We start from the raw sequence: 11639 nt of genomic DNA, 5'->3' as shown, positions 1-11639 counted from the left end.
ACAAGAGGAGGCCAGTCGCTGCCTGTCAGACTGACACAATCACAGTGATGCAATCGATTACATTACTTACAGTGTGGAAACAGGCCCTTCGGCCCAACAAGTCCACACTGACCCGCCGAAGCGTAACCCACCCAGACCCATTCCCCTACATTTACCCCTTACCTAACACTATGGGCAACTTAGCATGGCCAATCCACCCTAACCTGCACATCATTGGACTGTGGGAGGAAACCGGAGCACCCGGAGGAAACCCACGCAGACACGGGGAGAACGTGCAAACTCCACACAGTCAATCGCCTGAAGGAATTGAACCCGGGTCTCTGGCACTGTGAGGCAAGCAGTGCCAACCACTGTGCCACCGTGCCAGTTTGCAGTTGTGTAGCGGCCTGTGGTAACACATCCCTGCTCACTTAAATCTCTCGGCCCCCTTCCCGGGAACAGACTGCACCGTCTGTGTGGGTCCCAGGGGAGGACACTTGTACACAGCGGCAGGGGGAGGTGGGACCCTATTTTTGGAGCATCTGCTTCAAGTTCCTGAAGTAATGTGTGAATGGTGAGAGGAGGACGGCTCACCCCCTCTGGAGAGGAGGCAATGTGGGCAGGGGGGGGGCAGTGGGGGGTGGTCAGTGAGAGGGTAGGGAATTCTTGACCAAATTAACATGCAGCCAGGGCTCCTCCCTCTCACTTTGGTCATGCGACTGAAGCTGTGGAAACAGATTAGAGTTCAGGCAATGTTAGTCAGCCTCCCTGGCCCACACTTCCAAGATGGCAGCAGTGCAGTCAGCTCCTGAAAACTGGGCTCAGCTGCTTATGGCTCACACGGCAGGTTCTTTCGCATCCACGTGGCTCCATCTTAGTCTTTCTAGCTTGGTAATGGTATTTTGTTTTAGTTTTGGCTGTGTTGGGGTCCCCTCCCGATGGTCTCTTGCAGGAGGCCAGTGCCCCATGTATCTCCTTCCATGTTCCATCTTGGGCGCCGGCTTCGGAAGACGAGGCAGGACCCTGTCGGTCTACCTGGAGCCAGGGACCCCTTGGTTAATGTCCAGAGTCGGAAGAGGTGGATGCAGAAGCGAAAGTGGCAGTGCAGCAGGAAAGGAGCACGTTGCCAGGACTCCGGGGATGATGTCAGATGGCAGCGACCGGAGGAGCAGAGATGGTGAAGTCTACGGAGAGGGAAAGGCGAACCTTTTAGCTGTTTCAGTTTTAGTAATATCAATTTAATATTAAGTTATTCAGTATTTTACCATTTATATGATTTAATCAGTCATTAACTCTGTAATCCAAAATGGCGTGGGAACGTGGTGACATTATCCACCCTTCACTGTCCCTCGGTACAAATGACAGTACTAAATAAATCTAACATTAACCAGGCAGTGGGCAGCTCATTTGGAATCACACATACTGATGAGGGCCTAACTGTAACTTTTGACCTCTGACCCTTATATCACAGGCATGCCGAGGGTCACCCACTATTCGTTTGTTATTACAGCCTTTAGTGTTTTTCCCTCCTTCCCCCTCCCTTCTGTCTCTCATCCCTCTCTCTGTGGTTTTCCAGAATTGAGAGAAAAAAGGGAAACGTGTTGGTATTAAAGCTCACAGAATGTGACTCTTCCAGTGGGAAATGAATCAATTTGGTGACTTTCTCCTGAGTCTAATTTACACTGTGTATTGGAGGCGAACTCAGTGCAGTACTGCACAGTGCCAGAGCGGACATTTTGAGGCTGAGACATGAGCCCAAGGCCTCATTAAATACAAACACATCGGCCTGGACCCAATATACCGACCACTGCAGCGGACAGCTGGAACTGACAACCGGAAGCGGCAGATACAAACCACTACAAATGCCGGAGGAAAGATCACAGAAGCGCTTCACAGGAGGCTCCCAAGGATGTCACCTAGACAGGGGACGAAACGTCTGCAACACAAATTCCCAGCTCGGCGAACAGAACCACAACAACGAGCACCCGAGCTACAAATCTCACAAACTTGGAACAAACACACAAATTAAGAATAGAAGTAGGCCATTCTGCCCCTTGAGCTTGCTCCACAGTTCAACCAAAGAATCCCTGCAGTGTGGAATGAGGCCATTTGATTCTGCACCAACCCTCCAAAAAGCATCCAACCCAGACCTAGTCCCCCAGCCTGTCCATGGCCAATCCAACTAACCTGCACATCTTTGGACTATGGGAGGACACCCATGCAGGTACAGGGACAATATACAAACTCCATGTAAACAGTCACCCATGGCTAGGATTGAACCCAGGTCCCTGGCATTGTGAGGCAGCAGTACTAACCATTGAGTCATCACGGCACCCCAATGGGATAGATCCTGGAAATACTGTTTGAATTTTGAATCCCACATTTCCAATTATCCCCCCAGTAATCTCTGATTCCATTTCCGAACAAGAAATTATGTGCTTCCGCCTTAAAATTGTTCATGTCCCCCACTCCCACCTCTTGGGTTGATGTTTAACATTAATGGTCACTCTGTTACAAACATGAGCAGGGGAGTTCTCCCTGGTGTCCTAGCCAATCTTGACCCATATCACCGGAAAGCATTTTACATCTGGTCACAATCACATGGGTGTTTGTGGGATCTTCCTGTGCTGTGTTTCCCATGTTCCAGCAGTGACCGTGTTTAAAAGGTGCTGTGTCTGCTGTAAGGTTTTTTGGGACATTGTCAGTTTGTGAAAAGTACTGAATTTTCACAGCTCCTTAAACTACCATTAACCCTTACCTAACTACATCCATGTCTGGGATCATTGGAATATTGCGTGCAATTCTGGTCTCCTTCCTGTCAGAAAGATGTTGTGAAACTTAAAAGGGTTCAGAAAAGATTTACAAGGATGTTGCCAGGGTTGGAGGATTTGAGCTATAGGGAGAAGCTGAACAGGCTGGGGCAGTTTTCCCTGGAGCGTTGGAGGCTGAGGGGTGACCTTATAGAGGTTTACAGAAGTGGTGGAGGCTGGTACAATTGCAGCATTTAAAAGGCATTTGGATGGGTATATGAATAAGGAGGGTTTGGAGGGATATGGGCCGGGTGCTGGCAGGTAGGACTAGATTGGGTTGCGATATTTGATCGGCATGGACAGGTTGGACCGGAGGGTCTGTTTCCATGCTGTACATCTCTATGACTCTATGCACTGTGTGTGTGTGTCAGCGTGTGTGTCTGTGTCTACGTGTGTGTCTATCTGTCTCTGTGGGTGTGTGTATGTGGTGAATGTTACCAAAGTGTTGAAGTGTTTTTGCTACACTCCCCCAGAAAGCTGTCAGCCCAGTGATAACTAAACTGTATTGAAGAGAGGTGTTCAAAATGCCAAGGGGCCTGGATAGGCTAGGTAGAGATGTCTTCCCATTTGTGCAAGGATTGCAGATGAGATGGCATAGATTTAAGGAAATTGGCAAAAACAAAAGCAACACAATGAGAAAGGTTTTCACACTGCAAGTCGAGTCTGAAAGAGTGCAGAGGAGGCAGGTTCAATTGAAACATTCACAAGGGAATTAGATGGTTATCTGAAAAGGAAGAATGTGTAAGGTTGCATGGGAATGGTAGGCAAATGTCACTAAGGGAATTTCTCATTCAGAGAGCTGCAGCAGACAGGATGGGCCAAATGGCCTCATCCTGTGCGAGAACAATGCTCTGAAACCAGACCAATCTTAATCCCATATAACTGGTGCTTTGCTGCCACATCATGGCTCTTCAGGGAACTGCAGTTACTCAGATGGGTTGAAATTCAATTCAAAAGCGACTCAACTATAGCCGAGCAATTCCCAACTTTCAAAACAAGAGACAGTAAACACTCGGCATAACATGGAATAAAATCAAATTTCACTTCCTTTGTCACCAATATTAGTGGGTTTAAAGTCAGAGCAGGACTTATACACTTAATGGTAAGGTCCTGGGGAGTGTTGCTGAACAAAGAGACCTTGGAGTGCAGGTTCATAATTCTTTGAAAGTACAGTTGCAGGTAGATAGGATAGTGAAAAAGGCATTTAGTATGCTTTCCTTTATTGGTCAGAGCATTGAATATAGGAGTTGGGAAGTCATGTTGCGGCTGTACAGGACACTGGTTTGGCCACTTTTCGAATATTGCATACAATTCTGGTCTCCTTCCTGTCAGGAAGGATGTTGTGAAACTTGAAAGGGTTCACAAAAGATTTACAAGGTTGTTGCCAGGGCTGGAGGATTTGAGCTTTTGGGAGAGGCTGAACAGGCTGGGGCTGTTTTCCCTGGAGTGTAGGAGGCTGAGGGGGAACCTTATAGAGATTTATAAAATCATGAGGGGCATGGATAGGATAAATAGAAAATAGTCTTTTTCCTGGGGTGGGAGAGTCCTGAACTAGAGGACATAAGTTTAGGGTGAGAGGGGAAAGATCTAAAAGGAACCCAAGGGGCAGTTTTCTTACACAGAGAGTGGTACGCGTATGGAATGACCTGCCAGAGGAAATGGTGGAGGCTGGTACAATTACAGCATTTAAAAGACATCTGGATAGGTATATGAATAGGAAGGGGTTAGAGGGATATGGGCAAAATGCTGGCAAATGGGACTAGATTAGGTTAGGTTATCTGTCCGGCATGGACAAGTTGGACCGAAAGGTCTATTTCCGTGCTGTACATCTCTGACTCTAAAAATGGACAGAATCGCAGAATTAAAAACAAGAAACATTGCCAGAAACTATAATTAACCATTTAAACCACTTCACAACATGAAATATAAGGAAATGCTTTTTTAGTTCAGCAAATCTTAGTGAGAAAGTTGAATTTATGAAAGAACCATTCCCAAAAACAAAAATATACACCATCCACATGGAAACTATACCCCATGACTGACTCAATGACTCTCTAGCACAGGAACTGTACACCCATCAACACAGAATCTGTTGGTTTTGGGATTGCCTAGCTCTGTCTATCACTTGTTGCTTCGGCTGTTTGGCATGCAAATAATAGATTCACCAGATTGACACCTCATTTTTAAGTACTGTATACCTAGTGTAGTGGTTGTAACAAGGTCAGCTCAAGTGGATCTCATAGCCCTGATTGGGGCTGTTAACCTGGTACATTAGGAAGCTCTGGCTGACAGATATAAACAGGAGTGTCAGGAGTTCTGTTTCACTCTGAGAGCTGGCTCTGAGGGAGCTGAGTCAGTGTCAAGAACTCTCCACGTGTAAATAAAGCGTGACTTGGTGCTGGGCAAATAAAAAACACAGGGAATTCAGAGAGTCTCTTCATTGTCGGGACTGACTCTGAATTGACTGGCCACGGCCAGTGTGCTCCAGCGAGGAGAACTGATTTCCGTGCTGGCCGAGTTGCAGCCAGTCTGTACTGTTGTTAGTTTGTTTGTTAGAACTGGTTCCTGAAATGACTGGCTACGTAGCTAGTGGTACTGTTGGAGAGACCTGTGAGTTCCAGGGTGACTCTGTGATGTGACCCTGTCTTGTGTGTTGCTCATTTATGTGTTGTGCCATTACGAGTGAGGCATTCTCCTGTGTGTGGATCGTGCTCCCACAGGTGGAATCTGTTCTGTGTGAGTGAACATCGCTTATGTGTGTGGATTTGCTTTCGTGTGGGGAACTAGGCAATTGATAGTGTGCTCGCATAAAAGCCGGTATAGGGGAGGCTGATCAGTACCTGGGGAGGCTGAGCTCGGCGGCCGACAGTGGCCTGTAGGAAGGCCAACCGGGGAAGGGCCAGTCAGTCCGGAGAGAGGCTGGGCGCTGGACAGCCAATGGCTGGATAGTCAGAAAGCTGGCCTGGCGAAAGGGTGCGTCAGTATGTAGGGCAGCTGGGAACTGGAAGGCAAACGATCTGCCTGTTGGAAAGCAGGCCGAGGGTAACCGGGAGCCAGGAGGAAGGCAGACCTGGGGAGGATCGGTCAGTACACAGGGCAGCCGGGTGCTGGAAGGCTGACAACTGGTTTGGAGGAAAGCTAGCCAAGGACGGTCTGATCAGTGTGTGGTGTGAACCTGGTGTCGGCAGGTGTGTAGGATACCCAAGGAACCTGGGGCTGTCAGGGGAAAGTGAGGGCTGCAGATGCTGGAAATCAGAGCTGAAAATGTGTTGCTGGAAAAGCGCAGCAGGTCAGGCAGCATCCAGGGAGCAGGAGAATCGACGTTTCGGGCATGAGCCCTTCTTCAGGAATCTGTCAGGGGAAGTTGAGTTATGTAATCAATACTTTTCATTATTGAATGCTGTTTTTGGTCAAGTTGTGTTATATAGACTTTTTTCTGTTGTGTCTGGGTGCAGGCAACGTGTAAAATGTTTGCAATTGTATATTGCAGGCTTTCGACTGCTGTAAACTTTGCCCTTAGGGGCTGAAATAGACTCTTTTCTGGATTTCTGTCACTGTGGTACCTTTTAAAAGGACAGTGACTTGTGGGAAAATTCTATGTCTGTTTTATGTAGTGTTGTTTGTTTTATGAGATTTCGGGCACCTTATGGTTGTGTCCTTATTTCTCTTGAGTATCGTTACTGTTGCATTGTATTTTGTAGAACTATGAATGAAAAAAAATTAACCGGAGTGTCAGACATTCTGTTCACTCTGAGGCTGGCTCTGAGGGAATTGGATTAGTGCCAAGGACTCTCCACGTGTAAATAAAGGGTACCTTGGTGATGCAATAACAGCCTCTGTGGAGTTATTTCACCCGGTGCTGCTCCTGGTATGCCCTCCTGCACTCTCCATTGAACCAGGATTGATCCCCTGGCTTGATGGTAGTGGTTGAGTAGGGGATTTGTGGTTTATGCTAGAGTGCTGTTCTGCCGCTGTCGATGGCTCACAGTGCTTCGATGGACGCCCACTCCTAAGTTGCTCGATCTGTTTGAATTCTGTCCCATTCAGCGCAGTGATAGTGCCACACAACACAATGAAGGTTATTCTCAATGTGAAGATGGGACTTTGTCTCCACAAGGACTGTACAGTTATCACTCTAACTGCTAATGTCATGAATAGATGCATCTGCAGATGTAGACTCAAATCTGTAGATTCCATAAGAAGAAAGTCAAATAAACCTTCCCCTCTTGTTAGTTATGTGATCAGCAGCCACTGAACGAGTCTCGCAGGAAGTGCCCTTTAAGACCGAAGCAGCTCAGTCAGTAGTGCTGCTGCCGAGTCACTCCTGGTGATGAACATTGAAGACCCCACCCAGAATACATTCTGACCCCTTGCAACCATCAGTGTTTCCTCCAAATAGTGTTCAATGTGGAGGAACACTGACTAATTGACTAAAGAGAGCAATAGATCAGAACAGGCAGGAAGGGTTTTCCTGCCTGTTTAACCTGATTCAGAGTCAACGTTGAGGACACTCAGGATAATTTCCTCCCTCCCAACTGTATGCCACTGTTGTGATGTTTTGAAAGCAGCCTATTCAAGCCTTTTTAAAGACTGTATTCAAGCATATGCTGAAACACACTAAGTAAGAGTCTACCAAGGTCTCTCCCCGAAACACAGTGAACAAGACAATGTATAGTCTTAACCCTCAGTGTTCATTACAGTGTTTTACAGTTCACTTGCCTTACTATCTCAGCACATACTTCGTTATAAACAGGACCATAGTGCAGATAAAACTTTCATGTTTTCATTAATGCTGCGCGATGTTGTTATTCCTGTGACCCTACATCCCCTTCATGATCTCATTGAAACATATCCAATTCTTAAGGGGAATGATGGGCTAAATGATAAGAGGATGTTTCCCCTCAGGGGCAAATCTATGATAATGTTTGATAAAATAAATAAAAACACATTTGCTTCACTAAACACTCTTAGAGAAGGAAATCTGCTGTTCTTACCCAGTCTGGCCTGTATGTGACTCCAGACCCACAGCAGTGGGATTAGCTGACTGCCCTCTGAAATGGCTGAGCAAGCCACTCAGTTGTAGTAAACCATGACAAAGTCGAAACAAAGGAATTGGATAGACCACCTGGCATTGACCAGGGCATTGAAAACCTCAATGGCAGAAACAGCCCTGTCGATCCTGCAAAGTCCTTCTCATTAATATCTTGGGGCCAGTGCCAGCATTTGGAGAGCTGGCTCACAGACTAGTCAAGCAACAGCCTTCTTTAAAAAATTCACCTGTGGGATGTGGGTGTCGCTGGCCGGGCCCGTCCCCAGTTGCCCCTTGGGAAGGTGAGGGTGAGCTACCTTCTTGAATGGCTGCAGTTCATATGCTATGGGCTGACCTACAATGCCCTTAGGGAGGGAATCCCAGGATTTTGACTCAGCGACAGTGAAGGAACGGTGATATATTCAGGATCGTGAGTGTCTTGGAGGGGAACTTGCAGATGGTGATGTTCCCATGTATCTGATACCCTTATCTTTTTAGATGGAAGTGGTTGCGGCTTGGGAAGGTGCTGTCTGAGAATCTTTGGTGAATTTCTGCAGTATGTCTTATAGATGGGATACACTGATGCTACTGAGAGTTGGTGGTGGAGGGAGTCGATGCTTGTACATGTGGTGCCAATCAAGCATGCTGCTTTGTTCTGGATGGTGTCAAGCTTCTTAAACAATAGACAATAGGTGCAGGAGTAGGCCATTCTGCCCTTCGAACCTGCACCACCATTCAATATGATCATGGCTGATCATCCTTAATCAGTATCCTGTTCCTGCCTTATCTCCATAACCCTTGATTCCACAATCCTTGAGAGCTCTATCCAACTCTTTCTTAAATGAATCCAGAGACTGGGCCTCCACTGCCCTCTGGGGCACAGCATTCCACACAGCCACCACTCTCTGGGTGAAGAAGTTTCTTGAGTGTCATTGGAGCCATAGCCATCCAGGCAAATGGGGAGTATTCAATCACACTCCTGACTTGTGCCTTGTAGATGATGGACAGGCTTTGGGGAGTCAGGAGGTGAGATACTGACTACAGTATTCCTAGTCTCTGATGCTCTTGTGGCCACTGTGTTTAGATTGTTATGGACCAGAGCAAACCCCCTCAAAATATCCAGAAGATAGTCTAGACCTTAACATTTTCTCATTTTAAAGGTAAATATAAGATGCTGCGTTCCAGATGCAATTTGATTTGTCAGACTACCGGAATTAAAGCAAAACACACTTTACTCATCCACTGTAGTTAAAATGATGTGAAGGTGCCAGTGTTGGATGGGGTACAATGCTCAACTCATCAATTGATATGACGTGCCACAACAAGAAACCATAATAATCTCCTCAGGAGACAGACACTGGACATGACTGCTAGGTACCCTTCATCCTCCAGTACCTCCCAGGAGTAGAGAAACTATGTCATGTTCTTCACAGCCCGCAACACATTATCGATGAGGACGAGCATCTCACCAAGATATTCTCTACGCCTCCACTTCTTGCCTTTAAATAACCTCCAAATCTTAAACAGATCATTGTTTGCAGTAAACTGTCCAGCCTGCAGGACAACATCAACTACAACACCACACAACCCTGTCATGGCAACCACTGCAAGACATGTCAGAGTATCGACGTGGATATCACCATTACACATGTGGACCCTACCCACTATGTACATGGCAGATATTCATGTGACTTGGCCAATGTTGTCTCTCTCAGGCAAGGATGTCCCGAGGCATGGTACATTGGCGATACCGCGCAGACGCTACGATAATGGATGAATGGACACCATGCAATTCCCAGGCAGGGATGTTCCCTCCCAGTCAGGGGAACACTTCAGCGGTCAAGGCCATTCAGCCTTGGATATTTGGGTGAATGTCCTCCAAGGTGGACTTCAGGACAGCAGCAACACAGAGTCACCAAGCAGAGGCTGATAGCCAAGTTCAGCACCCATGAGGATGGCCTCAATGGGATCTTGGGTTCATGTCACACTACAGATGACCCGACTACACTATACACTCTCTCACACACACAAACGCACACTCACAGACCCTCTCTTATACACACGTTCTCTCACACACACACACTCATGCGCACACCATCTCATAGGCATATACTCCATCACCCTCGTGCATACACTCTATCAAGCACACACACACATGCACATGCACACACACTCCCTCTGTCCCACACACACACACAAACCTATCGCAGTGGCCCAAACCAGCTGATAGTAGCGAGCCCTATCGTTTAAAAGGACAACCTACCTCCCTAGCAGCTCCCTGGAATTATTTCTGCAATGTTCCATGTAATAATTTTGGGCTGCGGTAAACCACAGAATGTATCATGCGCAGACATGGGGGACACCTGTACTTTCAAATAAACCTGTTGGATTATAACCTGGTGTTGTGTAACTTTTGGCTATTGTTAAAATACAAGAAAAGAAAGAAGGAATTAGAATAACAATACTGTTGGAAAACTTAACAGAATAATAGATACAGTAACTATTACTAATTAACTGTTCAGATAAAGTAACATCCCAAAACACAGCCTTTGAAAAAGGCAAGTTCATAAAACAGACTGCCTCACATGCAATTCCAATAGAGGAAAGAGAACCCACAGCTTTGGCTGCAACTGAGGAAGCGAAAAAATAGCTTCTGCTTCTTCCAGACCCTAGCAACTGCTGAAAGCGAAACTAAAGATCCTGGGTCTATGGGAACTTGACCACACCCATTCAAGCTGCTTCTATTGTTCTAACTTAAAAAAAACACAGCCCCACAAACTGTTTACTCCAGTTGTTCTGAAAGACTGCTTGACACCTCAGCCGTAAACCTTTCTTCAAAAAAAAGGGCAAAATACACCTCTACAGCATCATCACAATATAGAGTCATACAGCACGGAAACAGATCATTTGGTCCAAACAATCCATCCCGAAAATAATCCCAAACCAAACTAGTACCACCTGCCTGCTCCTGGCCCATAACCCTCCAAACCTTTTCTATTCATGTATTCATCCAATGTTTATTAAACAACTGTAATTGTTTAAACATCGACCTCTGGAAGTTCGTTCCACACTCAAACCATCTTCTGCGTAAAACATTTGCCTCATGCCTTTTTAAAATCTCTCTCCTCTCACCTTAAAGATGTGCCCCCTAGTCTTGAAATTCATCATCTTTCGGAAAAGAGAGTTTCTCATTAATGGTAATCTCCAGGTTGTTGATAGTGGGGATTTAGTGATGTCAAGGGGAAGTGCTTAGATAGTTTCTTATTAGAGATGATCATTGCCTGGCATTGTAACTCTGACATAGTAATACCCACTGATTCAAATCTCACAGACAATGTCCCAGTCACAACCATTGCCATCTCTGTAGAGACTTCATTCGAGAGGTAGTGAAGCACTAGTTACCGGAATGTTATCTTGTTGGGGGATAAGTAACCCTGATATGGAATGGTCGTGGGGGGGGCGGGGGGGGGGGGGGGGGGTTCACTGATGTTTGTGTAACTCTGGTTGAGTTCTAGGTGGGTTCTGTGACTCTGTCAGTCCCCAGCATGCTGTGACCTCAATAACCAGGAATTCATTCAAAATCCAGGTCACCATGGAGACACGACCAGGCTGCAGTGGACGAGAATCCATTGTTGTGATGTCACGGATTGCTCCATTCTGGTATCATGGTTGCTGGGCAAAGTGTTTCAGGCAGAGGTACCTTGAACTGCACAGGTACTTGAGGTGAGACAGGTAAGCTGTGTGCGCCAGGGGACGGGTGGGAGAGTCTATCCGATTGTGTCTGAACTCTGACCATTGACCCCAGCCATTCAAGCTCAACC

The 11639-nt window shown here is 46.5% G+C and overlaps 1 protein-coding gene across 1 annotated transcript in view; it reads right to left on the bottom strand.

Moving 5' to 3' along the window:
* The window catches only part of LOC122542008 (protein lin-7 homolog B), a 22020-nt gene extending 21182 nt beyond the window's left edge, over positions 1 to 838 (bottom strand). The window contains exon 1 of the mRNA XM_043679301.1: positions 820 to 838. Within this exon, the coding sequence (XP_043535236.1) occupies positions 820 to 838 (19 nt within the window). The remainder of the gene's footprint in view (positions 1 to 819) is intronic.
* Positions 839 to 11639: the final 10801 nt, after the last annotated feature.

Source organism: Chiloscyllium plagiosum, chromosome 39, assembly GCF_004010195.1.
Source record: "Chiloscyllium plagiosum isolate BGI_BamShark_2017 chromosome 39, ASM401019v2, whole genome shotgun sequence".
NCBI lineage: Eukaryota > Metazoa > Chordata > Chondrichthyes > Orectolobiformes > Hemiscylliidae > Chiloscyllium > Chiloscyllium plagiosum.
This window is presented reverse-complemented; position numbering and strand designations above follow the sequence as displayed.